General features: G+C 49.5%; 1 protein-coding gene across 1 annotated transcript in view; it reads right to left on the reverse strand.

The window, feature by feature from the left end:
- The window catches only part of CACNA2D4 (calcium voltage-gated channel auxiliary subunit alpha2delta 4), a 205,158-nt gene that overhangs the window by 141,075 nt on the left and 36,426 nt on the right, over window positions 1-27,657 (reverse strand). Inside the window, exons 8-13 of the mRNA XM_054386414.1 lie at window positions 27,444-27,594; window positions 22,377-22,451; window positions 20,509-20,598; window positions 7,783-7,896; window positions 3,264-3,342; window positions 316-449 (exon numbers count right to left, since the gene is read on the reverse strand). Of these exons, the coding sequence (XP_054242389.1) occupies window positions 316-449; window positions 3,264-3,342; window positions 7,783-7,896; window positions 20,509-20,598; window positions 22,377-22,451; window positions 27,444-27,594 (643 nt within the window). The remainder of the gene's footprint in view (window positions 1-315; window positions 450-3,263; window positions 3,343-7,782; window positions 7,897-20,508; window positions 20,599-22,376; window positions 22,452-27,443; window positions 27,595-27,657) is intronic.

Here is a 27,657-nt window from a genome sequence, read left to right on the forward strand (position 1 = left end):
GGATGTTAGGAAGAAGTTCTTCCCCATGAGAGTTGTGAGACAATGGAACAGGTTGCCCAGGGAGGTGGTGGAAGCCTCATCCCTGGAGGTTTTTGCAGCCAGGCTGGATGTGGCTCTGAGCAACCTGCTGTGGTGTGAGGTGTCCCTGCCCATGGCAGGGGGGTTGGGACTGGATGATCCTTAAGGTCCCTTCCAATCCTAACAATTCTATGATTCTATATGCCTAAGATGCTAGCTGAGAGTCTAACACCTTTGCCAGTGCTGCCCATGGGCCCTGCTGTTGGGAGTCTAAACCCCTGTGCTGTTGGTCCTTACCGCACTGTCCATGTAGGCTTCAGTCCAGATGATGTCGTGGTCATGGTTGATGACCATGGGCCGGCTGAGCACGTGCAGGTACTCCATCACATTCTCCTGGACATCTGCCAGCGTGGAGATCTGGGTGTAGTAGCCTTCATGGGGAAACAGAGGTGTGAGCCACTCTGCCAATGCAACTTTCATGGGTTTTAAACAGGCATCTGTGTGTCTAAAGCTGCAAAACTAGATGGCAAATGCTGCTTGGGGTCACAGGCAGCAAAACTGTCCTCTGCTCAGCCTGCCTCTGCTCCTCATAGCCAGCATACACAAAGCCTTCCACCATGCTTCCCACTTAGCCTGCTCCATTTTATATCAAGCCCGGACTCCCAACTTCTCTTCCAGAACTTTCCTGCTCCATTTTATATCAAGCCCGAACTCCCAACTTCTCTTCCAGAACTTTCCTGCTTCATTTTATATCAAGCCCGAACTCCCAACTTCTCTTCCAGAACTTTCCTGCTTCATTTTATATCAAGCCCGAACTCCCAACTTCTCTTACAGAACTTTCCTGCTCCATTTTATATCAAGCCCAAACTCCCAACTTCTCTTCCAGAACTTTCCTGCTTCATTTTATATCAAGCCCGAACTCCCAACTTCTCTTACAGAACTTTCCTGCTCCATTTTATATCAAGCCCAAACTCCCAACTTCTCTTCCAAAGCTTTCTTGCTCCATTTTATATTAAGCCCAAACTCCCAACTTCTCTTCCAGAACTTTCCTGCTCCATTTTATATCAAGCCCGAACTCCCAACTTCTCTTCCAGAACTTTCCTGCTCCATTTTATATCAAGCCCAAACTCCCAACTTCTCTTCCAAAGCTTTCTTGCTCCATTTTATATTAAGCCCAAACTCCCAACTTCTCTTCCAAAACTTTCTTTCTCCATTTTATATCAAGCCCGAACTCCCAACTTCTCTTCCAGAACTTTCCTACTCCATTTTGTATTAAGCCCAAACTCCCAATTTCTCTTCCAGAACTTTCCCAGCACTTTACTCTTTGCATCCAAGAACGGTGACTACTTGGAAGCAGAAGGTGAAAGTTCAAGCTACTGAACAGGACAGTAGGAAGAATTTTTTCCCAGCAAGAGTGGTCAGGCAGTGGAATGTGCTGACCAGGGAGCTGGTGGAGTCCCCAAGCCTGGATGTGTTTAAAGGTGGTTTGGATGTGGTGCTTGGGGCTATGGTTTAGGGTTCTGGGTGGACTCTGTGATCCTGAGGGCCTTTTCCAACCTGAATGGTATTTCTGTGATTTCTACCTATTTCCAAAGCTTTGTCCCTGCAGATGGACCCCTATCAGTCCAAAACTACAACAAGGACTGAATGCAAAGAATGTTTTCAGTTTGATGAAAGATCCTCAGAGCTAGGTGCTGAACTACTTCGAAATGCTCGAGTTTTGTCCTGTTTCTCACCACCTGGAACTGATGGATTGTACTTTGGGTAGGACAGACCATGTCAAATAGATGGAAACCCTTTGTTATGGCTAGGAAAGCACTGCCATGTGAAAGGGCTTTGTGATGTGGAAACAGATTTAGTGTGAAAAACAGGGACTACAAGAGCTGTAAAACATGGAACCAGAAGCAGAGCTCAAGTCTGGGAGGTAAAGATCCAAGTGCTAGGAGCACGTAGTTGTGTTCTCTGCTTATTCAGAAGGATTCCTTCTCACATTTTGTGGTGAAGCAAGAGCAGTGTGAATTCCCTGTCACTGCTCTGGTGGCTGAATGTGCAATCTGAAATCCAGGGGTTTTGTTTCAGCTACCAAATCCTGAAAATGGTACTTGTGATTCAGAGTGCTCATAGATGAATGTTTACATCCCCAGCTCACAGACATTCTGCAGGCTTCTTGCCTGTCAATCATTTTCAACAGCATATGCACCCATGCATTTCAGAATCTGATGGAGTTGATGTACCTAGCCCCCAGCCTCAGTCTCCCCATCCTTTCCCTATTTAAGCAGGATACTGATGCAGTAAAGCACTACTGACAGTCTCCAGGCACACAGGGAACAAGTGATGCCCAAACAGGGAATGGTTTCTTCATCCCTTGCTTCCTTTCCCTTTACAGACTCTGACAGGGCTAGCTGGGCTTTTATAACTGACCCCAAATGCACAGAGGTGACTCATCTAGGAGAGGGCTGGAGCACCTCTGCTACGAGGACAGACTGAGAGAGTTGGGGTTGTTCAGTTTGGAGAAGAGAAGGCGCTGAGGAGACCTTCTTGTGGCCTTCCAGTATCTGAAGGGGGCTACAAGAAAGCTGGGGAGGGACTTTTGAGGGTGTCAGGGAGTGATAGGACTGGGGGGAATGGATCCAAGCAGAGGAGGGCAGATTTAGATTAGACATAAGGAAGAAGTTCTTCACCTTGAGGGTGGTGAGACACTGGCACAGGTTGCCCAGGGAGGTGGTGGAAGCCTCATCCCTGGAGGTTTTTAAGGCCAGGCTGGATGCGACTCTGGGCAGCCTGCTGTAGTGTGAGGTGTCCCTGGCCATGGCAGGGGGTTTGGAACTGGATGATCCTTCCAACCCTGACAGTTCTGTGATTCTTCTTCTATGGCCCTTCTGGTTGCTGCTTCTGGATTCTGGAGTTTTGGGTGTTGGCTTTTCTGCTGGGATGGAAGCAGATCAAGGAGGGATGAGGGACGGGGGAGCAGTTTTCTGGCTTGGGCTTTTCTTGGGCTTGCTTCTGCTTGCTGCTGCTTTGTGCTATGCTTTTTTTGCCAACAGGCTAAGGGAGTTGTGCATTTTGTACCATGTTTATCTGATTTTGCTCAGCAAATCTATTCTTATCTACTATTTTTTCCCCTCAGTCCCCAGTTTTTGTGTGTTACTTTTCTCTCACTTCTGTGTTGGGAAAATAGCAATAGCCAGGTTAACCCACTGGTTCTCTTTGACCTGTTTTGCTCAGATTTAGACCATTCCAAGCACCTTTGTTGTTGCAGGCAATCCACTTCACGTTGGGTGCGAAAGTGACCTCTCGCCCAATGAGGTAAGTGAAAACCCGGACCTGGGAATGCAAAGACAGATGAATTAGGCTGGAAGGTGCCTTGGAAGATCCAGGGAGGTTCTCCTCCCCCTCTACTTTGCCCTAGTGAGGCCACACCTGGAATACTGCATCCAGTTCTGGGCTCCCCAGTTCAAGAGGGACAGGGATCTGCTGGAGAGAGTCCAAGGGAGGGCTACAAGGATGCTGAAGGGACTGGAGCACTGCCTGGGGAGGAGAGGCTGAGAGCCCTGGGGCTGTTTAGTCTGGAGAGGAGAAGACTGAGAGGGGATCTGATCAATGTCTATCAATACCTGAGGGCTGGGGATCAGGAAGGAAGGGACAGGGACAGCCTCTGCTCACTTGTGCCCTGGGAGAGGACAAGGGGCAAGGGATGGAAACTGCAGCACAGGAGGTTCCACCTCAACATGAGGAGGAACTTCTTGACTGGAAGGGTCACAGAGCACTGGAAGAGGCTGCCCAGAGAGGCTGTGGAGTCTTTCTGTGGAGCCTTTCCCTCCCTGTCTGGATGTGTTCCTGTGTGAGCTGTGCTGGATTCTATGGTCCTGCTCTGGCAGAGGGTTGGACTCAATGATCTTTGAAGGTCCCTTCCAGCCCCTAACATCCTCTGCTCCTGTGAAAATCCAACAGGCCAAGGTTTGACATCCTGGTGCACACTGATGTGAATGTGTATTTGTGGTGCACAGCAACATCTCTGCCTTCACACAGGAGCCTCTTGCTCCATTTGTTATGTGTTTTGTGGGCTGGAAGCTAATTTCCAATTACAATAAGCCCAGAAAGCCAAGCAGCACCCATTATCATCTGAATGACAAGCCAGAAGTGCAAACTCTGTTTAATTTTATGATAGCAGCTCTGCCAGGCACTCAGCAACCACATGTAGAGGGGTTTATAGCTCAGAAGAATCCTTTACCCAGGGGAAGAGCTGCTTGTATGAATCGTTTAGAGAAAGCTTCAGCATTTCTCTTCTGTTTGACCAACAACAAAAGAGCCAATCCTGAAATAAACTTTAACAGCCCCATGTTCTGCTCTCTTGGTAGGCTGCTCCTCTCCCTTTGGGCATTGCTGCTAGCTAGGAGGAGGTAAACAAATAAATCAGGTGGGTTTAGGATGAGCCATCATCTGTTCCACCTTTACAGTCTGCTCTGCTCAGGCTTGAAAGTAAACAGGGCTGGAAGGCAGTGAGAGAGGCTGTGAGCCATTCCCCTGCCTACCATAAGAGCTGGTAATAGCCAAACCTATCTCAAACAGGACCAGTCTCAAACACTCCTGGGTGTGAGTAAAATTCTTTGCAGAAGTTATTTTCTGTGTTACAAAACCTCAGCTCAGCCTTCATTGTCCTATCAGGAGCATGGGTTTACCATGGGCAAATCCTGCCTGACAAACCTGGTGGCCTTCTATGAACAGGTGACAACATTAATAGATGAGGGGCCAGCAACTGATGTCATTGACCTGGACCTGAGCAAAGCCTTCCACACTGTCCCACACCACATCCTGCTCTCCAAACTGGTGACACATGGGTTTGATAGGTGGACTACAAGATGGGTAAAGAACTGGCTTGATGGCAGCACCCAAAGAGTGGCTGTCAATGGCTCCATGTCCCAGTGGAGGCCAGGGACAAGTGGAGTCCCTCAAGGATCAGTCCTGGGACCAGGCTTGTTCAACATCTTTGTTGGTGCCATGGACAGAGGCATTGAGTGCACCCTCAGCAGGATTGCTGATGACACCAAGTTGTGTGGTGCAGCAGACAGGCTGGAGGGAAGGGATCCATCCAGAGGCACCTGGACAGGCTGGAGAGGTGGGCACAAGCCAACCTCAGGAGGTTCAACAAGACCAAGTGCAGGGTCCTGCAGCTGGGTCGAGGCAATCCCAAGCACAAACCCAGCTGGGCAGGGACTGGGTGGAGAGCAGCCCTGAGGAGAGGGACTTGGGGATGCTGGTGGATGAGAAGCTCAACAGGAGCCAGCAGTGAGCACTTGCAGCCCAGAAAGCCAAGCAGAGCCTGGGCTGCAGCAAGAGAAGTGTGGCCAGCAGGTCAAGGGAGGTGATTCTCCCCCTCTGCTCAGCTCTGAGGGGGAGTATTGCATCCTGCATTACGTGGAGTATTGCATCCAGTTCTGGAGCCCCTATTACAAGAGGGATATGGACATGCTGGAAGGTGTCCAGAGAAGGGCCACCAGGATGATCAGAGGGCTGGAGCTCCTCTCCTGTGAGGACAGACTGAGAGGGTTGGGGTTGTTCAGTCTGGAGAAGAGAAGGCTCTGAGGTGACCTTCTTGTGGCCTTCCAGTATCTGAAGGGGGCTACAAGAAAGCTGGGGAGGGACTTTTTAGGCTATCAGGTAGTGATAGGACTGGGGGGAATGGAATAAAGATGGAAGTGGGGAGATTCAGGCTGGACATGAGGAAGAAGTTGTTCCCCATGAGAGTGGTGAGAGCCTGGAATGGGTTGTCCAGGGAAGTGGTTGAGGCCCCATCCCTGGAGGTGTTTGCAGCCAGGCTGGATGAGGCTCTGGCCAGCCTGATGCAGTGTGAGGTGTCCCTGCCCATGGCAGGGGGGTTGGAACTGGATGAGCCTTGTGGTCCCTTCCAACCCTGACTGATTCTGTGATTCTATGTTGTTATTGCCCACACCCTTAGAAAACAAAGTGTATGAACAAACCCAAAACCTTCACTGACCTACAGGTAGCCATTTGTGATCCTACCACCTCTCAAAGCACTGCAGGAAGCTCCTGTCTGGCTGCTTTGTGTTGTGTTTACAGCTGATGCCTGTGGGCATTAGAGGCTCCAAATGCTCAGCTGCACCCTGGACCCTGGCTCAGGGTCTTCTATTGCCCCTGCAGCAGGGCAGTGCCTTTCCAGCCAAAGACTGGAGGGAAGAAGAAACCCAGGAAACCCAGCATGATCAATTAACAAGGCAGGGTATTTCAGCAGGTAACATATAGCTTTAGCTGCAGGAGGCATGCTTATAAGCTCCAGGAGAGGCATTGGAGGTATTGTTCTTACAGGTCAGCTTATTTTATCACTGTCCCAAAAGGATAGCCATTGTTCAGGCATTCTGATCATCACAGGTACATGTCACAGGCTCCCCAGCAGCACTGGCAATATTGAATGTTCTTGTCCTGGAGAGTTGAGCACAGGGACTGGCCAGAGCTGCAGCTGGGCCATGCTCACACATTCCTGTGTGACCTGCCTTAGGTGAGGCTGCTTTGGCAGGGGGGATCACAGGTTCAGAGGAGGTTAGGGGTTGGAAGGGACCTCTGGAGATCTTCCAGTCCAACCCCCCTGCTAGAGGAGGACCACAGAATCCAGCACAGGTCACACAGGAACACATCCAGACAGGGCTGGACAGGCTCCAGAGAAGGAGACTCCACAACCTCCCTGGACAACCTCTTCCAGTGCTCTGGGACCCTCACAGTCAAGAAGTTCCTCCTCATCTTGAGATGGAACCTCTTGTGCTGCAGTTTCCATCCTTTGCCCCTTGTCCTATCCCAGGGCACAAGTGAGCAGAGCCTGTCCCTTCCCTCCTGACCCCCAGCCCTCAGATATTTGTAAACATTTATTAAATCCCCTCTTAGTCTTCTCCTCTCCAGACTAAACAGCCCCAAGTCTCACCAGGCAGTGCTCCATTCCCCTCATAGCTCTCTGCTGGACTCTCTCCAGCAGATCCTTGTCCCTCCTTAACTGGGGAGTCCAAAACTGAATGTACTAAAGATGAGGTCTCAGCAGGGCAGAGTAGAGGAGGAGGAGAACCTCCCTGGATCTGCTGGACACACTCCTCTGAATGCCCCCCCAGGATCCCATTGGCCTCCTTGGCCACCAGGGCACATTGCTGTCCCATGCAGAACTTGTTGTCCACCAGCACTCCCAGGTCCTTCTCCACAGGGCTGCTCTTCAGCAGATCACCTCCCAACCTGTCCTGCTGCAGTTTATTCTTCCTTCCCAGGTGCAGGACTCTGTACTTCTCCTTGTTGAACCTCATTTGGTTCCTCTCTGCCCAGCTCTCAGTCTGTCCAAGTCTCACTGAATGGCCACACGGCCTTCAAGTGTCTCAGCCAAGCCTCCCAGTTTGGTGTCATCAGCAAACTTGCTGAACAGACTCTGTCTGTCTGTCTGTCTGTCCCCTCATCAATGGCATTGATAAAGATGTTGAACAGGACTGGACCCAGCACTGATCCCTGGGGGACTCCACTGGACCTGGCACCACTGATTACCACTCTTTGAACTCTATCTTGTAACCAGTTCCTAATCCACCTGCTCTTTCATCCCACACCTCCTGAGCTTGCTCACTAGGATGTCATGGGAGAGGGTGTCAAAGGCCTTTCTGAGGTCTAGACTAGAGGTCCAACTAGGGCTGGACTAGATGATCTTCACCGGTCCCTTCCAAGCCCTGTCTGTATGCTCTCTGCCTCTCCTCACCCTTTCCACTTCTGGGAGCCCAGACAAACCTTGCGGTCTGGCCAGTTGTACTTCTCGAACACAGCTTCGTAATCCTCCACTGCTCCGTCTGTGATCAGCATGATCGCCTGGTTGCACAGCCCACCTTGCCCGGCCTCCCTGAACTGCGGAGAGGAAGAACAGTGGTCAGTTCCTCAAGCCCTCCCCTGGGCATCACAGCACCTCCAGCCGTGCTGCGCCAGATCCGCACTCGCCCTGGCAAACCTCACACCGTGCTCAGCGATGGCTCTGCTTCCGTGAGGACTGTGTTTGAATGCTGCATGCATCGACTGATACTCCTGCAGCCCTGCCGAGCACACACGGACACAGGAAGCTTTATCGAAGTAAAATAATCAGCAGAAAAGAAGGGTTGTGGAGAAAGGAGGTGAGGGAGTGGGACCAGAGGAGGGCCATGAAAATGCTCAGGGGGTTGAAGCAGCTCTGCTACAAGGACAGGTGGAGGGAGCTGGGGGTGTTCAGCCTGGAGAAGAGAAGGCTCCAGGCAGACCTAATAGCAACCTTCCAGTACATGAAGGGAGCTGCAAGAAGGATGGAGAGAGACTGTTTGCAAAGGCCTGCAGGGACAGGACAAGGGACAGTGGCTGCAGATTAGAGCAGAGCAGATTTAGATTGGATGTTAGGAACAAATTCTGCACCATGAGGGTGGTGGAACACCGGAGCAGGTTGCCCAAGGAGGTGGTTGAGGCCCCATCCCTGGAGATCTTCAAGGTGAGGCTGGACAGGGCTCTGGGCAACCTGATCTAGTTGGGGATGTCCCTGCTGATTGCAGAGGGGGTTGGACTGGATGAGCTTTGGAGGTCCCTTCCAACCCAGACCATTCTCTGATTCTCTGCTGCCTCACATCTTGCAGAGTCACATTCATTTATGCAAAGCAGCTACAGGCTGACCATAAACCCTGCAATAGCCGTAACTGTCACTGTTTATGGCTGAAAATGTGAGAGGAGAGGGGAAAATTGGGATCATTATGTCAGGATGAATCCGTCAATCAGCAGAGAAAGGCAGGAGCACAGGAAAAGGGAAGGCTGCTGCCATCAGAGCTGAGATAGGTTTCAAATGTGCCAGATAGAAAGGCCTCACTGTGTAATGCCAGGTGATCTTATGGAGAAGACTGAGAGGGGATTTAATGAATGTTTACAAGTATCTGAGGGCTGAGTGTCAAGAGGGAGGGGACAGGCAGGCTGTGCTCAGTTGTGCCCTGGGATAAGACATGGATGTCAACTACAGCACAGGAGGTTCCACCTCAACATGAGGAGGAACTTCTTGACTGGAAGTGTCCCAGAGCATTGGAACAGGCTGCCCAGAGAGGTTGTGGAGTCTCCCTCTCTGGAGCCTTTCCAGCCCTGTCTGGATGTGTTCCTGTGTGACCTGTGCTGGATTCTATGGTCTTACTCTGGCAGGGGGTTGGACTTGAGATCTCCCTTCCAACCCCTAACATCCTGTGTGCCTACGATCTGTTATCTGTGTATCAGTGATATTTCAGGTAGGTGTTAGTGTGCTGGGACTCTGGTAGCAATGGTGATGTGCTCCCCAGGACATGTGAAGTGCTGAACAGATGGGCTCTTAAAAGCAAGCCAGCCCCTGGCTGTGTCAGCCAGCCTTCAGATGCTGCTCACTCAGTGCTCCTGTGGACACAGGCCTTTGCCTCTCCTGCCCTCTGGTACAACAGCACAGGAGAACTGAGTGGCTTATGCAGCACCAGCACAGATCTTGAAGGCTGGTGAGAGGTTTCAAACACAAGCCCTATGAGGAGAGTCTGAGGGAGCTGGGGTTGTCTAGTCTGGAGAAGAGGAGGCTCAGGGGAGACCTTTTTGCTCTCTACAACTACCTGAAGGGAGGTTGTAGCCAGGTGGGGGTTGGTCTCTTCTCCCAGGCAACCAGTGACAAAAGGAGAGGACACAGTCTCAAGCTGTGCCAGGGGAAGTTTAGGCTGGAGGTGAGGAGAAAGTTCTTCACAGAAAGAGTAATTGGCCTTGGAATGTGCTGCCCAGGGAGGTGGTGGAGTCACCATCCCTGGAGGTGTTCAAAGAAAGCTTGGATGTGGCACTTGAAGCCATGGTTTAGTTGTCAGGAGGTGTTAGGTAATAGGTTGCACTTGCTGATCTGAGGTCTTTTCCAATCTGATTGATTCTGTGATTCTGTGATTCTGTGACTGGCAGTCACCAGAGGAAGTGGCAGGTGGTGGCAAGGCAGAAACATGAGCAGCTGCTGTAGTGAGGCTCCTGGCTGGGGCAGAATGGCTCTTCTCACTGCTCAGCACCTCACCACTTCTATGCTCTGAGCAAGGAGAAGCCTAATTCACAAAGGAGAACACAGAGACTGCTGCAGAGTAAAAAATTAGGGAACGGGGAAGATGTGACAATTCTGCCCAAAAGATTAATGAGAGGCAATGGCAGAAGATGGAGAGCATATGGAAGACTAAGGTCACCCACAGGAATTTTAAGCTGGAGAGCATAGTGTTAGCTATTCTCAGGCAAAACATCTGTGTGAGTTACTGACTGAGGAGGAAGTGCTTGGGTGTGCTTCTCTTTCTCATCACCAGAGCACCACACTGAGCAGGGAGACGGATAGTACCTCTGCTGCTGTGGTCGTATCAGCAAGGCCAAGGCCATCCTGGGGTGGATTATAAGGACTGTGGTTAGTAGGTCAAGAAAGATTCTCCTCCCCCTCTACTCTGCCCTGCTGAGGCAACATCTGGAATATTGTGTCCAGTTCTGGGCCCCTCAGTTCAAGAAGGACCTCAGCGAATTGCTTAAAAGAGTCCAGCACAGAGCCACAAAGATGATGAACATCTTCCTTATGAGGAGAGCCTGAGGGAGCTGAGGGCTCTGTAGCTTGGAGAAGAGGAAACCTGAAGGGAGACCTCATTCCTGTTGATAAAGATGTGCAGGGTGAGTGCCCAGAGGCTGGAGCCAGGCTCTGCTGGGTGATGCCCAATGACAGCACAAGGGGCAGTGGTGGAAGCTGAGGCAGAGGAAGTTCCATGGAAACAGAAGGAAACATTTTTCCCTTGTGAGGGTGACAGAACCCTGGAACAGACTGCCCAGGGGGCTGTGGAGTCTCCCTCTCTGGAGATATTCCAAACCTACCTGGCTGTGTTCCTGTGTGATCTGCTCTAGGTGCTCCTGCTCTGGCAGGGGGGTTGGACTGGATGAGCTTTCGAGGTCTCTTTCAGCCCCTAACATTCTGTGATTCTGTGACTCTGTGATTCTCTACAGAGTTCCCAAGGTCTGACATTTCCAGTGGTTCAGAAAGCTTCTACAGCTTGTACCATGGGAACAAAACCCCACTGGTGCCCACCACAGAGTGACTGGAGCTCCAGCAGGGGTCTGAGCACATGTCCCCTGCTCAACCAGCAGCCTCAGGGGAAAGGTGCACAATAGGAACAAGAACAGGATGCTCTGAGGTGCAAATGAAAAGGAAAAGAGTTGACAGCCACGTGGGGTTCTGCTGCAGACCATCAGGCAGGAAAAACAGAAGGAGTCTCAAGTGAGCACAGTGAGGGAGATCAGCTGCCTGTAGACTAGCAGAGAGAATGGCTGCTGTTAGGTAGGCACAGGTTATGATGGTGTGAGAGATGCTCTCAGATGAGAATCAGCCCCCAGGACTGTGAACCTTGTCGTTACGAAAGCATCTTGAAACCTGCATGTTTAATTTAGACAGTTATTAAATTAACACTAAATTAAGCTCAGCCACCATTTCATCAAACTACTTAAGGCATCTCTTAATGCAGCTTACTTCAGACCTCATAATGCTGAGATCCTGAGAAATCAGATGCTGTATCAGGACCAGCAGTCTCCTAAGCACAGGAGTAGATGCTAATTTCAACAGGGAAAATGAGACCAGCAGTGTCATAGAAATAAAGACTAAAAAGGCAGATTCAGAAAACAAATGAACAAGAGGTAATTCCTAATTTTTATGTCCTTTTGTGGCTGGCTGCAGCTGTAGCAAACGATCTGAGAGTATTCACAACAAGCTCTGAGCATTATTCCCTGCTCTGACTGAAGTCTCAGGAGAGTGAAAGAAGGAGAGGTGAAGTACAAGATGTCCACAAGAGATGCAGGCTGGAGCTGCAGTCAGTGAGTGAGGTACAGACTGATGTGTTCTCACGCACATGATTACACTGCCAGGACTAACAGGATGACCTAATTAATGCAGGGTCAAAGTCTCCTGCACTCCCTTCTTTGCTCACTGCTGTTTACTTTGCAGTCAGAGCCTGGCACAGAGTTACTACTGAAGCAATGGGAACATCAGTGCTGGAACTCAGAGATGTGCAGGCACACTTGCTGATTAGCATCACGGAGTCATTGTGGTTGGAAAAGAACTTTCAGATCATAGAATCCAACCATTGTCTAACTCAATTTCATCCAGCTCATGCTTGTGAAAGATGTTCACTCTTCACAGGATCACAGAATCAACAAGGTTGGAAAAGACCTCTGAGGTCATCCAGTCCAACTTCTCACCCAACACCATCTAATCAACTAAACCATGGCACTGAATCCTCATCCAGTCTCTTTTTAAACACTTCCAGGAATTGTGACTCCACCATCTCCCCTGGGCAGCACATTCCAAAGGCCAATCACTTTCTGTGAAGAATTTCTTTCTCACACCCAGTTCAAACTTCACCTGGCACAGCTTGAGACTGTGTCACCTCCTTCTGTCACTGCTTACCTGGAAGAGACCAACCCCCACCTGCCTACAACCTCCCTTCAGGTAGTTGTAGACAGCAATGAGGTCTCCCCTGAGCCTCCTCTTCTCCAGGCTAAACACCCCCAGCTCCCTCAGCCTCTCCTCACAGGGCTGTGCTCCAGACCCCTCTCCAGCCTTGGTGACCTTCTCTGGATATGTTCCAGCATCTCAACATCTTTTTTGAATGGAGGAGCCCAGAACTGGACACAGCACTCTAGGTGGGGCCTGACCAGTGCTGAGCACAGGGCAGAAAGACTTCCCTGCTCCTGCTGGCCACACTATTCCTGATGCAGGCCAGGATGCCATTGGCCTTCTTGGCCACCTGGGCACACTGCTGGCTCATGTTCAGAGGCTGTCCACCACTACCCCCAGGTCCCTCTCTGCCTGGCTGCTTTCCAGCCACTCTGTCCACTCATCAGTCTTAGTTTGAGAGCCAACACTGAAGCCCCACAACTTCCTCAACTTCACCTACTTATGCTACAATTAGTTAAAAGTGAGGTGTGTCTTTTGTGCAACATATCTATTGGAAAAGCTTTAGTAGCCTTCATCTATTAATTCATTCAAACCCAGGAGCTACCTTGGAAGCCACTTCCAATGATATTTATCTGATAGAATTTGAGGCTTTGCACCACACGAATTAAGGTTTTACAACTAACTAAGAGCTGTGGTCAGGTTTCCCTTCAGGTTATTGTACTGGTTTGGAACTCAATTTACTAATATGCAAGTAACATGGACTTTTGTGTTTAAAGCTAGAGAAAGAAGATGCATTCTATTAGATGATTTGCTAGGATACTTCCTAAAGATACTTAAGGATTCTATAGCAGCAGCTCTTTGGTTCTTATCCTGGTTATTATTTATGAGTTATTAAATACACATCTGGCTTCACTATTGGTGAAGCCCTTTTCCACCTTCTCCTGCCCCATTCTTGTGTAGAACTGCCTCCAGAATTGCTGTAAATTCAACCTTAGTGAAAGGGTCTCATGGGTAGAAAATTAGAAGAGGGAAACAGAAGACCAGGGACAAAGAAACAAGGGATGGTGTTAAGCAAAATAGCATAAACTGCTGAACAGGAAACCCTGAGCGTTGCATAGCCTGGTTGATAAAAATGTGAATGGGACTGAGAAAAGATTTATAAATGTAAATGGAGTCAAAAGATGATGAAAAAGCAGAGGGGAATGGTCAGGCTTCCACAGTTCATCATCAAAAGGGTGATATTGTAATGGCTGTGTACACACTGAAGGGATAAAAAGACAAAGGAAAGAAATAATTAATAATAGCCAGGGTCACAAAGTGGCAGGATTAAAGAGAAGTTAATTGAAAGCATTTGAACAGTCTGTGCTTAGCACAGAACTGCAGAAAGTATTGCTGAACTACTTCCTTCATGAACTGAGACCTGTCTGGGACTGTAGGTGATCCCAAAGGATGAAGAATGATTCAACACAAAAAAAGTGTGTTACAATGAAATCACAGAATGGTCAGGCTTGGAAGGGACCTTACGGATCATCCAGTTCCAACCCCCCTGCCATGGGCAGGGACACCTCACACTACAGCAGGCTGCCCAGAGCCACATCCAGCCTGGCTGCAAAAACCTCAAGGGGTGAGGCTTCCACCACCTCAAGAGGGCTGTGGGCAACCTAATCTAGTTGAGGATGTCCCTGCTGACTGCAGGGAAGTCGGACTGGAGGACTACTGGAGGTCCCTTCCAACCCAGACCATTCTGTGATTCTCAGAAAGGAAGACACATAGCAGTCACAGATTTTTGTATTATCTAATCCTAAAAGATGCATACTCAAGAAATTCATGACTATCTATATCTATATCTATATCTGACTTTCTTAGGATGAGGGGTGCTTGTACATGCCTGTATGTGCACCCCTAACACATGTATGCATGACTCCCTTAGGATCAGGGGTGCTTGCACATGTCTGTATTGGGCATTCCTGTAGCCATATCTATCTTTACAACTGATGCACACTGGAAAGGATAGGCAGAGGCTCAAATACCAAAGAGGAGGCTGGAGGCTGCTTGGTAAGGAATACTGCAGAGGCAGATCAGCTGGCTAGGAATCACAGAATCAATCAGGTTGGAAGAGACCTTCAAGATCATCAAGTCCCGCTGATCACCCAACCCTAACTAATCAACCAGACCACGGCACTAAATGCCTCATCCAGGCTTGTCTTAAACACCTCCAGGGACATCGACCCCACCACCTCCCTGGGCAGCCCATCCCAATGGCCAATCTGGCTTTCTGGGAAGAACTTCTTTCTAAACTCAAGCCTAAACTTCCCCCTGCACAGCTTGAGACTGTGTCCTCTTATTCTGTTGCTGGTTGCCTGGGAGAAGAGAATTAACACGACAGTGTCTGAGGAAACACAGCCATTGTCTTAGCTTGTGTTCAGAGGACTGTGGTGTGTAAAACATGGAAGGTAATTATTCTGCTATGCTTAGCACTTGATAGCTCTCAGCTGGGGCACTTCCACCCTGCTGGGAGGATGGAGTGTCAGGCAGCCTGGAAACAGCCAAGAGCAGAGCAGCAGTCAGAACGAAGGGGTATGAACCCTATGGGAAAAGGGCAAGAGGGCAAGCTCCTTGAAACAGAGGAGAGAGCAGTGAGATAGACTAAAGCCTAATGAACAAGAAGGAAGCTCAAAAGGCAGCACTCGATGCCTGAGAATGATCAGAGGGCTGGAGCTGCTCTCCTATGAGGACAGGCTGAGAGAGTTGGGGTTGTTCAGTCTGGAAAAGAGAAGGATCCAAGGAGATCTTCTTGTGGCCTTCCAGTTTCTGAAGGGGGCTACAAGAAAGCTGGGGAGGGACTTTTTAGGGTGTCAGGGAGTGATAGGACTGGGGGGAATGGAGCAAAACTAGAAATGTGTAGATTCAGATTGGATGTTAGGAAGAAATTCTTCCCCATGAGGATGGTGAGACACTGGAACAGGTTGTCCAGGGAGGTGGTGGAAGCCTCATCCCTGGAGGTTTTTGCAGCCAGGCTGGATGTGGCTGTGAGCAACCTGCTGTAGTGTGAGGTGTCCCTGGCCATGGCAGGGGGGTTGGAACTGGATGATCCTTGAGGTCCCTTCCAACCCCAAGGATTCCATGATTCTATAATTCCAAAGCACTTTGTGTGTGGTTAAGACCATGGTTTCCCTGGGATGCATGTTTTATTGCAAACCACTTGGTGTGTGGCTAAATTGAAACAGAGAGCTGAGGTGGCTTATTGAGCATGGGAGAGAGAGGGGCAGGGGAGGCTCTGGCTAACTGTGCTCCTCAAACCGTGGTGCAAATTGTGTCATGGATTAAAATAGGCTCTGTTCACCTCAGAACATAATGGTGGTGGTGAGAGAGCCTGCTCTTCAACCCCTCTCTGCTTCTCATACCTCACTGAGTAGGTCTCTGCTGGGCTATTAATTCTATGAGCAATTGGGATGAGGAAAATTACCAGGGAAATGTTGCAGTCCCTTTCATTACAGATATTATTGCTGCTTGTCTGTTGTAATCAGCAAAGCTGCTTTCAGCAGGGAGAGGTAGCAATTTTCATTCTCATTCTCTTGCCTGTGCTCTTGTGAACAATAACAGGATGCTCTGTGAGGGACACCTATGACTGCAAGCTTGTCTGGTGGGAAGGAGGTGGCAAATCCCTCCAAGGTTCCCTTTTTTTCCACCTCTAGGATTACAGCAGCACAGATTTGTTTCAGGGCTCACTGATGAAAACACTTTTCCTCCCTTGTCACTAATACAGATCTACGAGGCTCTAAGAGGAGATTTCAGAGTCCTAAAAGGATATGAGCACTCAGCAGGTGGTTTTGCCTTAAGCTGTGCTACTTAGTTTGAAAAAGAGGAGGCTGAGGGTAGACCTCCTGGCTCTCTGCAGCTGCCTGAAAGGAGGCTGTGGAGAGGTTGGTGCTGGTCTCTTCTCACAGGGAATTAGTGACAGAACAAGAGGGAATGGCCTCAAGCTGCAGCAGGGCAGGGTTAGACTGGACAGTAGGAAGAATTTTTTTCCCAGCAAGAGTGGTCAGGCATTGGAATGTGCTGCCCAGGGAGGTGGTGGAGTCCCCAAGCCTGGATGTGTCTAAAGGTGTTTTGGATGTGGTGCCTGGGGCTATGGTTTAGGGGTGAGCCTTGTAGAGTAGGGTTCTGGGTTGGACTTGGTGATCCTGAGGGGCTTTTCCAACCTGAATGTTTCTGTGGTTCTGTTCTTGCAGATCCCCAGGTCCTCCTGCTGGTACTATTAAGGCACATCAGGGAAGCTACAGTCTGGGGAAGGGGACAACAGGTCTGTTTCTACACTTCCATTCATGTGTATGTGCCCCTGTCACTGCTGCATGTGCACTGAGACAATCTCTGTCCCTTCTGAATGTCACCAGGCAGACAGAAATCCTGAGATGAAGCTGCAAAATGGCTTGCAGGAGGTCCTGCAGGCCTTCTGCTGAACATACAGCTGCCTGTGAACAAGGGTCCCAGCAGAAGGCTGCAGTGACTTTGGACTGAGGTCCCATTGTGCTAAAGAGGAGGCAATGGTGGTCCATGCTACACTGAATGATACACTGCAAGAAAGCTGCAGGCAGTGTTAGTGGGAAAGGAAAGCTGTGTGGGAGAGATTTATAGCCCTGTCTCACACCTCTTTTTGACAAGTTACTGTTTCTGAACTCCTGTTCCATGGACAGCAGTGTAAGCTGCAGAGAAGCATTACAGCAGCAGTCACTGAGACAACAGCCACCTTCCCTCATGTGCAGATGCTCAATGGAAAGAGGCTCAAATGCCTCTGTTGCTTTCTCCCCAGGTCTGAGATGAAGGACATGGACCTGATGGAGCGGGTCCAGAGGAGGCCATGAAAATGATCAGGGGTTGGAGCAGCTCTGCTACAGGACAGGCTGAGGGAGCTGGGGGTGTTCAGCCTGGAGAAGAGAAGGCTCCAGGGAGACCTAATAGCAACCTTCCAGTACCTGAAGGGGGCTACGAGAAGGCTGCAGAGAGACTGTTTGCAAAGGCCTGCAGGGACAGGACCAGGGACAATGGCTTCAAACTAGAGCAGAGCAGATTGAGATTGGATGTTAGGAATAAGTTCTGCTCCATGAGGGTGGTGGAACACTGGAAGAGGTTGCCCAGGGAGGTGATTGAGGCCCCATCCCTGGAGATATTCAAAGTGAAGTTCAAGAGGCTTCTGGGCAACCTGATCTAGTTGGGGATGTCTCTGCTGACTGCAGAGGGGGTTGGACTGGATGAGCTTTGGAGGTCCTCTCCAACCCAGACCATTCTGTGATGGTAACAACAGGCAGGAGGGAAGCAGCACCTCACCTTGTGCATGAATAACATCAGTTTTATCACCACTGCTGCTGTACCAAGAGTAATCTCAGGGAGTTTTTTATCTCATTAGCCAAGGGAGAATCAGCAAGGATCAAGATAAGTGATGAGCACTTCAACTGTTGACTGCATTTTGGATGCCAAATAGGAAAGATGTTTTTAATACCTGCCAAAGAGTTTCTTCTTTATTATGTTAGTTCACTGGGCTGCATGGACATCACCCTCTGGAGGAATTTTTGATCCCCTTATGTGAGAGAAGGAAAGTTTTTGCTGTTGCAGCTGTTCCAGCATGTACCTTCTGTTTGCCATGGGCATGCCTGGCTCAAAGTGTGGAGGGTTTCATAAAGGTCCTGCCTCCTGGAGGCTTGCCTGATTTAGTGAGTGAGCCATGCTTGCCAGAAAGGAGGTGTGAGACCTCATCAGTAATGGAACCAGAGCAGTTTTGGTGTCTGTGCCTGGTGTGATCAGCTGCTATCTCAGCCGCTGCAAGCAGGCTTTTTTAGGGTTGTGCTCCATTATTCTTCACTGAGACCTTCAAAGCTGTGCTGGTTGAGGGAGTCTGCAGTTGCACTGTATTTAGCTTCTTTACTCTTTTGTCACTGCATACAACCAGTGCTGCACTGGGTGTTAAGAAATCATTTTTCTTCTGGTGGAAAAAAAAATGTATGAATGAGAATATATAAACACACATCTTTGGATCTTTGATTTTAAAGATAATTTTGTCATAAAATGCAAGGACAGAGGTATATAAATTTAGCAGGCATCTAGTCCATGTCATTGTTCTAGGTATATATCATTACTTATTCCCTGGTCATCTCAGTAACTACCTTCTTCCAAAGGTGTTGAACCATTACTACTAGGAGTGCTGCCAGCCTGTTATTGCAACACCAAAGCTCCACCACACTCTTAGGTTGCCATTAAAACCACTGTGCTTCTCCCAAGCCAGCTTAGCCACCACCATCCCCAGGTTCAAATCTGTTCACGTTGGCATAAATTAGGAGCAGCCTTCCTAGAGTGTCAGATCCTCTACTTTTAACATCACTGAGGTACATCAAGGAAAGTGTGGCCAGCAGGGCTAGAGAGGTCCTTCTCCCTCTCTGCTCTGCCCTGATGAGACCACAGCTGCAATCCTGTGTCCAGTTTGGGGCTCCCCAGTTCAAGAGAGACAGAGAACTGCTGGAAAGATTCCAACAGAGAGCCACGAGAATGATGAGGGGACTTGAGCATCTCCCCTGTGAAGAGAGACTGAGAGCCCTGGGGCTGTTTAGTCTGGAGAAGAGAAGGCTGAGAGGGGATCTGATCAATGTCTATCAATAACTGAGGGGTGGGTGTCAAATGGAGGGGGTCAGGCTCTTTTGGGTGGTGCACAGTGATAAGACAAGGACCAATGGAGACAAACTTGAACACAGAAGGTCTCAGCTCAACATGAGGAGAAACTTCTTTGGTGTGAGGGTGACAGAGCCCTGGAGCAGGCTGCCCAGAGAGGTTGTGGAGTCTCCTCTGGAGACTTTCCAACCCCACCTGGTTGCATTCCTGGGCAGATCACCCTGGGTGATGCTGCTTTGGCAGGGGATTGGACTGGATGACCTCTGGAGGTCCCTTCCAACCTCTACTGTACTGTGATACTGTGATCAGTGCCATCATTGTGGCCACCAGCACCAAAGGCATCTTCAGCACAGCCTCACTAGAGACAGTGCCATGAGCAGGTGGGGGTGTCCAGCTGGTTCCTGGTCCTTTTTTTTTTGCTGCCATTCTTCAAGAAACAGACTTAAGTTGTATGTTTACCTTCAGGCTACTGAAGGCCAAACTGTTTGCATGAGACAATGAATCTTTTGTGACTCTCATCACAAGACAGGAGCAGATTGATTAATTCTCCTGATTTCTTCCCCAGGCAATGATACTCAGCAGAGTGACACTGAAATAAATCTGAAGCCTCAGAATAATCTTTCTTGTCTTCATCATCATCTCCTTACCAAGGTTCAGTAATAACATCACTTATGGCCAGGACTGTTGCCTTCAGCTGAGCAGTTGTATTTTATTGCCACCATTTATAACCAAGGTGCCTGGGCAATGCCCAGTTTGGGGCTCATTATGGAAATATTCATGAGCCCACAGCCTTGATGGCTTCTGGGCATTATACCTCAGGGCATCATGCACAAACCAACACCTTCCCCCAGAGCTGGGTCACATCTGCACACTGCCTGTTGCAGTTTTGGGGTCCATGAGATAAGCTCTTTTAGTCTGGAGAAGAGAAGACTGAGAGGGGATTTAATAAATGTTTATAAATATCTGAGGGCTGAGGGTCAGGAGGGAGGGGACAGGCTCTGCTCAGTTGCACCCTGTGATAGGACAAGGGGCAATGGATGTCAGCTACAGCACAGGAGGTTCCACCTCAACATGAGGAGGAACTTCTTTTCCTGTGAGGGTCACAGAGCACTGGAGCAGGCTGCCCAGAGAGGTTGTGGAGTCTCTGGAGACTTTCAAGACCCATCTGGATGTGTTCCTGTGTGGCCTGTGCTGGATTCTCTGGACCTGCTCTGGCAGGAGGGTTGGACTGGAAGATCTCCAGAGGTCCCTTCTAACTCCTGACATCCTGTGGTCCTGTGATCATACCAACTCCTCCCTGCAGCACTGTGAGGATGTGTTGTCATTAGACATAAGGGAATAAGATGAGGGTGGGTAGGGGCACTTGTGCCCAGTGCAAGCATCAGCACCAACATTCTTACCTCTCTCAGGATCTTGAAGGACTCTGTCAAAGCCTTGTTCACAGTCCCCACTCCTTTTGCATGCAGCTCTTCCACCAGCTGCTTGAAATGCTGACAAGAGAGGAAAAAGGTGGCCATGAGGTACAGGCAGAGTATTCCCTTCCACCAGAACAGGAAACGGTATCTTGGAAAAGTCTGTACCATTGGGTTCCTGATGCTCCACCACTGCCTGCACTGTAGGACTGATGGGTGGAGGTGGCACAGTCAGATGGGTATTCCATTGGCAGTGCCACCACACTGCACCTTTGCCCATGCAGCCAGGGCAGGACTGCATTCTCAGCCTGTGGGCTGCAAACCAGTGGCAGTCCATGAGACACCACGCAAGGGGCATAGCTATTAGAAGTTGGACTTTCCCTTAGCCACTCTTTTGGGGAAAAAACTCACAACATTCCTGTGCCTGCAAGGGCCACAAGATTGGGAACAAAACAAACCACCTGAACGCTTGTCTGTTACTTAAGAGGTGTTGATCTGGTTGTAAGTAAGCCAGAGGGAGTGCTCTCTGCAAGAGAGCATCCAAAGGGCTTGGGGATCCTTTGGGAAACACTGTGGGAGACGTCATCACCCTCTGGAGACATCCTCTGTGACCCAGAGCTAAGCTGGGAAAGAAATTTGGAGAGAAATGTGGTTGTTGGGCACATGGAGGATGTGCCACCTCTGTGCTATTAATATAAAGAGGAAAAGGAAATCAAATAACCCCAACAACAGTAACAAGAGGTGAAAGTACAAGTCAGGCCAGAGGGCAATGGAGCAGCTGGGTGCAGGCTTATAGCCTTGGGACTGCTAGGCCCTCCTAGGTCAGTGCAGGAAAACCTCTTAGACAAAGCTTTCTGGGAGTCCAGCCTGGCAAAGGATCAGGCCAGACTGAGGATGCATTCTCCTCAGTCTGGTGCACTCACCCCATAAACCCCCTGATTCTTCTCCTTTCTGTGGGATGAGAATGTGGGGGGGTTAAAGACACAGAACCTATGCCCTCGGCAAGCTCTTTTTCCCTAGCAGCCTTGGCCAGGTCTGCCCACAGGCTGGCAGTGGTGGTGCAGTCTGCAGTGACCCGAGGAAGCTGGTGGCTGCTGTTTAGCCAGCCAGGCAACCACATGTACAGCAGCTGGGTGTAAGCAGAGGTGAACCACAGAACCAGCACACACCCCTGACCTACTGCTTGCTTCTGAAATGACAACTAGAATATTGCATCCGGGTCTGGGCTCCCCAGCTCAAGAGGGACAGGGATCTGCTGCAGAGAGTCCAAGGGAGGGCTACAAGGATGCTGAAGGGACTGGAGCACTGCCTGGGGAGGAGAGGCTGAGAGCCCTGGGGCTGTTTAGTCTGGAGAGGAGAAGACTGAGAGGGGATCTGATCAATGTCTATCAATATCTGAGGGCTAGGGGTCAAGAGGAAAAGGACAGGCTCTGCTCAGTTGCACCCTGTGACAGGACAAGGGGCAATGGATATAAACCAGTGCAGGAGGTTCCACCTCAACATGAGGAAGAACTTCTTGACTGTGAGGGTCCCAGAGCACTGGAACAGGCTGCCCAGAGAGGTTGAGGAGTCTCCTTCTCTGGAGCCTTTCCTTCCCTGTCTGGATGTGTTCCTGTGTGACCTGTGCTGGATTCTATAGTCCTGCTCTGGCAGGGGGTTGGACTGGAAGCTCTCCAGAGGTCCCTTCCTATCCCTAACATCCTCTGATCTTCTGATCCTGTGAACCCACATGCTTCTGGGAGCTGCTTGTTTCTTGTCCCTGATTTTCATGCCAGAGCATCTTAACCCCAATGTACTCCTTATGTCCTTCTTACAGGCAGCAACCTGAACAACACCCATGGGAGCCTGGTACTCACCTCTCTGTTATCTCTGTCTGCTTGGACCAGGATACCCTTAAAACAGGGTTCAATAAAATGAACATAATCATTGTACTGCAAGAGAAAATGGAATGGAAGGAGCTGTTAGTGAGAGAAAAATTCATCAAATGAAATCCTAAGTGGATGATCAGTGTGGAGCAGAATGCCATTTGATGCATATTTCCCTTCAGAATTCTTTGTAGGGCTGGTGGCAAATGATACTTTTGATAAATCTTCTCTCTGCTTAAATAATGTGCTGCTTGTGGTGGTTGGCTGTGTTCTCTCTGGGCATATCTACACATACAGTTACTCTTTTTTCCACTCATACCAGAGAGATTTTCTCCATACTCTATCAGCTGGTGCCCCTAGCACTGCCTCTAGCACTATTTGCACATATTTTAGGCTTCTGGAGGCTTTGTGAGTGTCCTGAAGGGTCAAACCCCAAACCATGCCCTAACCCAGACAAAGGCTAAGCACCTGGGAATGTGCAAACCTGGACACTTCCTGGGGTCCAGATGGTCCAGGCAAAATTGTAGCATGTGTGATTAACCTTCTAAGCACCTGTGAGTGTGCAAACCTGGACACTTCCTGGGGTCCAGATGGTTAAGCTAAGCATGTGCCATGTGTAATTAACCCTGTAACACAGCTGTGAACTGTGTGTGCCCCTGGCCATGTTGGGATGTGCCCCATCCTCTAGGTTAAGTTATCAGGTGTCTCAGTTACCAAAGGGCATTAATTGTCCTTTTACAGTATTTGAACTGTCCCAGGTGGTTTAAATTTGCCTTGTTCTTACCATGAAAGAGACAAGAGCCAAATGCTGCCAGAATAGCAGCTGAAGAGCCTCTCGTAACAGGCAACAGCTACACCTAGGCCTTGCAGCTGGACCAAGGCAGATAGGGGAAAGCCACAACAACCCCAAGCAGTGCTACAGGCTGGGGACAGAGCCAGACAGAAAGGGACCTGGGGGTAGTGGTCAACAGCTGCTGACCATGAGCCAGCAGTGTGCCCAGGTGGCCAGAGAGCCAATGGCATCCTGGCCTGGATCAGGAATAGTGTAGCCAGCAGGACAAGGGAGGTTATTCTTCCCCTGTACTCAGCATTGGTCAGGCCACACCTTGAGTCCTGTGTCCAGTTCTGGGCTCCTCAATTCAAGAGAGATGTTGAGGTACTGGAAGGTGTCCAGAGAAGGGCAACGAAGCTGGGGAGGGGTCTGGAGCACAGCCCTGTGAGGAGAGGCTGAGGGAGCTGGGGGTGTTTAGCCTGGAGAAGAGGAGGCTCAGGGCAGACCTCATTCTTGTCTACAACTACCTGAAGGGAGGTTGTAGCCACGTGGGGGTTGGTCTCTTCTCCCAGGCAGTGACAGAACAAGAGGACAGAGTCTCAAGTTGTGCCAGGGGAGGTCTAGGCTGGATATTAGGAGGAAGTTCTTCACAGAGAGAGAGATTTGCCATTGGAATGTGCTGCCCAGGGAGGTGGTGGAGTTGCTGTCCCTGGAGATGTTCAAGAAAAGCCTGGATGAGGCACTTAGTGCCATGGTCTGGTTGATTGGATAGGGCTGGGTGATAGGTTGGATTGGATGATCTTGGAGGTCTCTTCCAACCTGGTTGATTCTATGATTCTATGAAATCATTCTATCCCAGAAGAGCCACAGAAAGGCTACAGCCCAGCAGTGGAGCACACAAGAGAGAGGGCCCCTAGCCCTCTCCAAGCCAAGGGCAAGCTCCAGGCTGTGAACAGGGCATGAGAGGAGAGAGGCCCTTAGCCCTCTCTGAGTCAAGGGCAATTGGAATTCTAGCCACAGCATCTGGGAAGGTACTGGGCAGAGGAGCAAGCCGTGAGTCCCTGGCTAATCTTCCACGGAATCCCCCGCTGTGGGAAACCCCAGCTCACAGCACCTGTATTTCCACTTGGAATTGCTGTGCTGGAACCTCTTAGACCTGTGCTGGAACGGTTTGACTGTCCTCACATGTGGAAGGTAACACCCATAGAACAGAACCTGTAGAGGTACTTTGGGGCTAAATCACGGCGGTGTTTGAAGACACCACCGCCAGGAAACGTCAGATATGAACCACAGAAAATGTACATTTTGTGACAGGGAGTCACAAGCTGAACCTTGCCAGTGGCTTTGTAGCCTAATGGACAATGCCTCTGCTGAATGGCTGAGTGGTAACACATCAAGTGACCACCCAGCCATGGAACTTGTGATAGTTTTAAGACTGTCTTTTTAATTTTTCTTCACAAAGTTCGAGCAGAGAAAGTGAAAGAATGTAAATAAATCACTGTGGGGTGTAAGGAAGCAAAATAATGATTGTTCTGAACACTTCCATGGGAGAGAGAGAAATGTATAAGAATCTCTACTCAAAACAAGGTTGGGGAGTTGGGCAGTTCTCAGCTTGCTTGCTGGGCTTCTGTCTGCTGCTTCTTTTCTGGCTGAAGATAACACACTGACCATGACAAGCTCAGTCTAACAGCCTCTCTGCTTCTTGACTCTCTGCCTTCTGCCAGGGTGATCTGGGGGGATTCCTTCTGGCTGGGGGGGAGGCCCCTTGGGGGAAGCAAAGGGAGCTTGGTTGTGCTTTTCTGTTGATTGTACATGTTTGTAACTGTTGAGAATAGTGTCTATTTGTACATATTCATTGCATTTCATCACAGATTGTAGATTTGCTTGTAAATACAGCTTGCATTTGCTTCCAGACTGAGCTAGCCTGGTCATGGTCAGTGTGGGAGGGGGATTTCAGCTCTCACACAGCCCTCACAGAACTGTGCTTCGTGGGGTCTATGCTTCTAGCCTGACACAGAGGTGAGGTTAGAACCTGCTGGTGGAAACCCTCACCTGCACATTTCATAAGAGCATGGCTCCTGATGCACAGCTAATCAATAGGAGGTTAGGTCAGGCTATGAAATGTTTCTCAGTGTTACAGTGGAGAGCTGGAATCCCCCTCCCACACCGACCATGACCAGGCTAGCTCAGTCTGGAAGCAAATGAAGCTGTATTTACAGCCAAAACTACAATCTCTGATGAAATGCAATGGATCTGTACAGACACTAGTCACAACAGTTACAAATGTGGACAATCAACAGAAAAGCACAACCAAGCCCTCTTGGGCCCCCCAAAAGAGAGGGGGCTGTGCTTCTTTTATTCCTCCCCCCCTGTCCAGAGCAGGCAAAAGCCAAGAAGCATAGAGAGGTTCCTTAGACTTAGCTTGTCAAGGTCAGTGTGTGTGTTATCTTCAGCCAGAAAAAGAAGCAGGCAGACTGAGAGAAGATGGACTGCAGCCTGCCTGACTGCCTGACTTTGTTTTGAGTACTGACTCTTAACCATTTCTCTCTCCCCAGTGGAAGTGTTTAGAAGAATCAGTGTTGTGCTTTCTTCCACCCAGCAGTGATTTATTTACATTCTTTCACCTTTCTGCTCGAACTTTGTGAGAAGAAAAATTAAAGACAGTCTTAAAACCATCACACTCAGCCAGTAGGTTCTTGGTGTGACTACAGGAAAGAAATTTGTATTAGATGCTCTTTCTGGGGTTGTTTTTGAAGAACAGATGATTTGTCATGCTCCTTCATTACTTCCCTCCATTTTTCTGCCAACACTGGAGTTGGGGGTGTTTAGCCTGGAGAAGAGGAGGCTCAGGGGAGACCTTATTGCTCTCTACAACTACCTGAAGGGAGGTTGTAGCCAGGTGGGGGTTGGTCTCTTCTCCCAGGTAAGCAGTGACAGAAGGAGGTGACACAGTCTCAAGCTGTGCCAGGGGAGGTTATGGCTGGATGTGAGGAAGAAATTCTTCACACACAGAGTGATTTGCCATTGGGATGGGCTGCCTGGGGAGGTGGTAGAGTCACCATTCCTGGAAGTGTTTAAAAAGAGACTGGATGAGGCACTTGGTGCCATGGTTTAGTTGATTAGATGGTGTTGGGTGAGAGGTTGGACCTGATGATCTCAGAGGTCCTTTCCAACCTGGTTGATTCTGTGATTCTTCCATCAATGCAGCTGTACAGAGCTGTCACTGCTGGATTTTCTAACTACCTTAAACAATAAGAAGCTATCAACAAAAAGTGAACTTCCTATCTCAGTGACCATACCCTGACAAACTTCTATAGAAAGGAGCCTGGGAAAAGAGATGGAGCTTGAATTAGCTTTGAAAATTAGGGAATTCAGGACTAGAGGAAATGGCTTCAAGCTGCAGCAGGGGAGGTTCAGGCTGGATGCTAGGAAATATTTCTTCCCAGAGAGGGTTCTCAGCCATTGGCATGGTCTGCCCAGGGCAGTGCTGGAGTCCCCATCCCTGGAGGTGTTTGCACAGAGTGTGGAGCTGGTGCTTAGGGACATGGTTTAGTGCTGACCCTGCAGTGTTGGGTTGAGGGTTGGACTGGCTGAGCTTGGAGGTCTCTTACAACCAGCTGTTTTCTCTGATTTCTGTGAAGTGAACAGCTATTTGCCTTTAACCTGGCACCAAACTCCCAGGTCTTGGCAGGGATGATGGTAAAGTTTTGCTTTCTGTCATCACTGGGGCTGGTTCTCTGTGAATAACAGCCCATCCTCATACTGGCTTAAAAAGGCAGAGAGTAACACTGAGGCAACCTCACCACACTCCATGCAGGCTTGTGCAGGCTGACATTGAACTGGATTGCAGCCCTGCAGGATGCTGGTGCACTAAAAAAGGCTTTTGGTGGTAATTTACTACCTTGGAAACATCATCTTGAGGCTTACACTGCTACTGCACTCAAACACACCATGCTGTGCTAGGCAGATTTATTAGCTCAGGTCCCTATTAGCTCAGGGTCCCATTAGCTGACTTCTCTTTCCACAACACTTTACCTGTTGCAGTCACATCCCTAAGCAAGCAAAAAGATGCAGCTGATGTCCCTTAAACAGGCAGGTGAGATGACTTAGCATCCACTCTGCTGACCACCTGAAGTTGACCTCCCAAAGGTAATTTGCTGAGTTCCCTGCCCAAGAGAGGTACTAAGTGTCACACTGCTGTGATGCCTGCAGCTTGCTAAGGGGGCTGAAGTGTTGGTGTGAGGCATGAGGAAGCCAGCTCAGCACTGCAGTCAAGCCATACTTACTGCAATGATATTGACAAAGTCATTTTCTCCCAGAGTGTCTAAAATGGTGGTGATGGTGTGCTTGGCAATGGTCATCCGCAGGCCCTTCATGCTCCCACTGACGTCCACAATGATGACAATGTCCTTGGGAGAGGTGGCTGCTTGGATGTACCTTTAGTGAAGAAGAATGCAAGGGAGCAGGGTGAGGCTAAGGGGAGGAGGAACAGTGGATGTG

This window comes from Indicator indicator, chromosome 14 (assembly GCF_027791375.1).
Source record: "Indicator indicator isolate 239-I01 chromosome 14, UM_Iind_1.1, whole genome shotgun sequence".
NCBI classification, from domain to species: Eukaryota; Metazoa; Chordata; class Aves; order Piciformes; family Indicatoridae; genus Indicator; species Indicator indicator.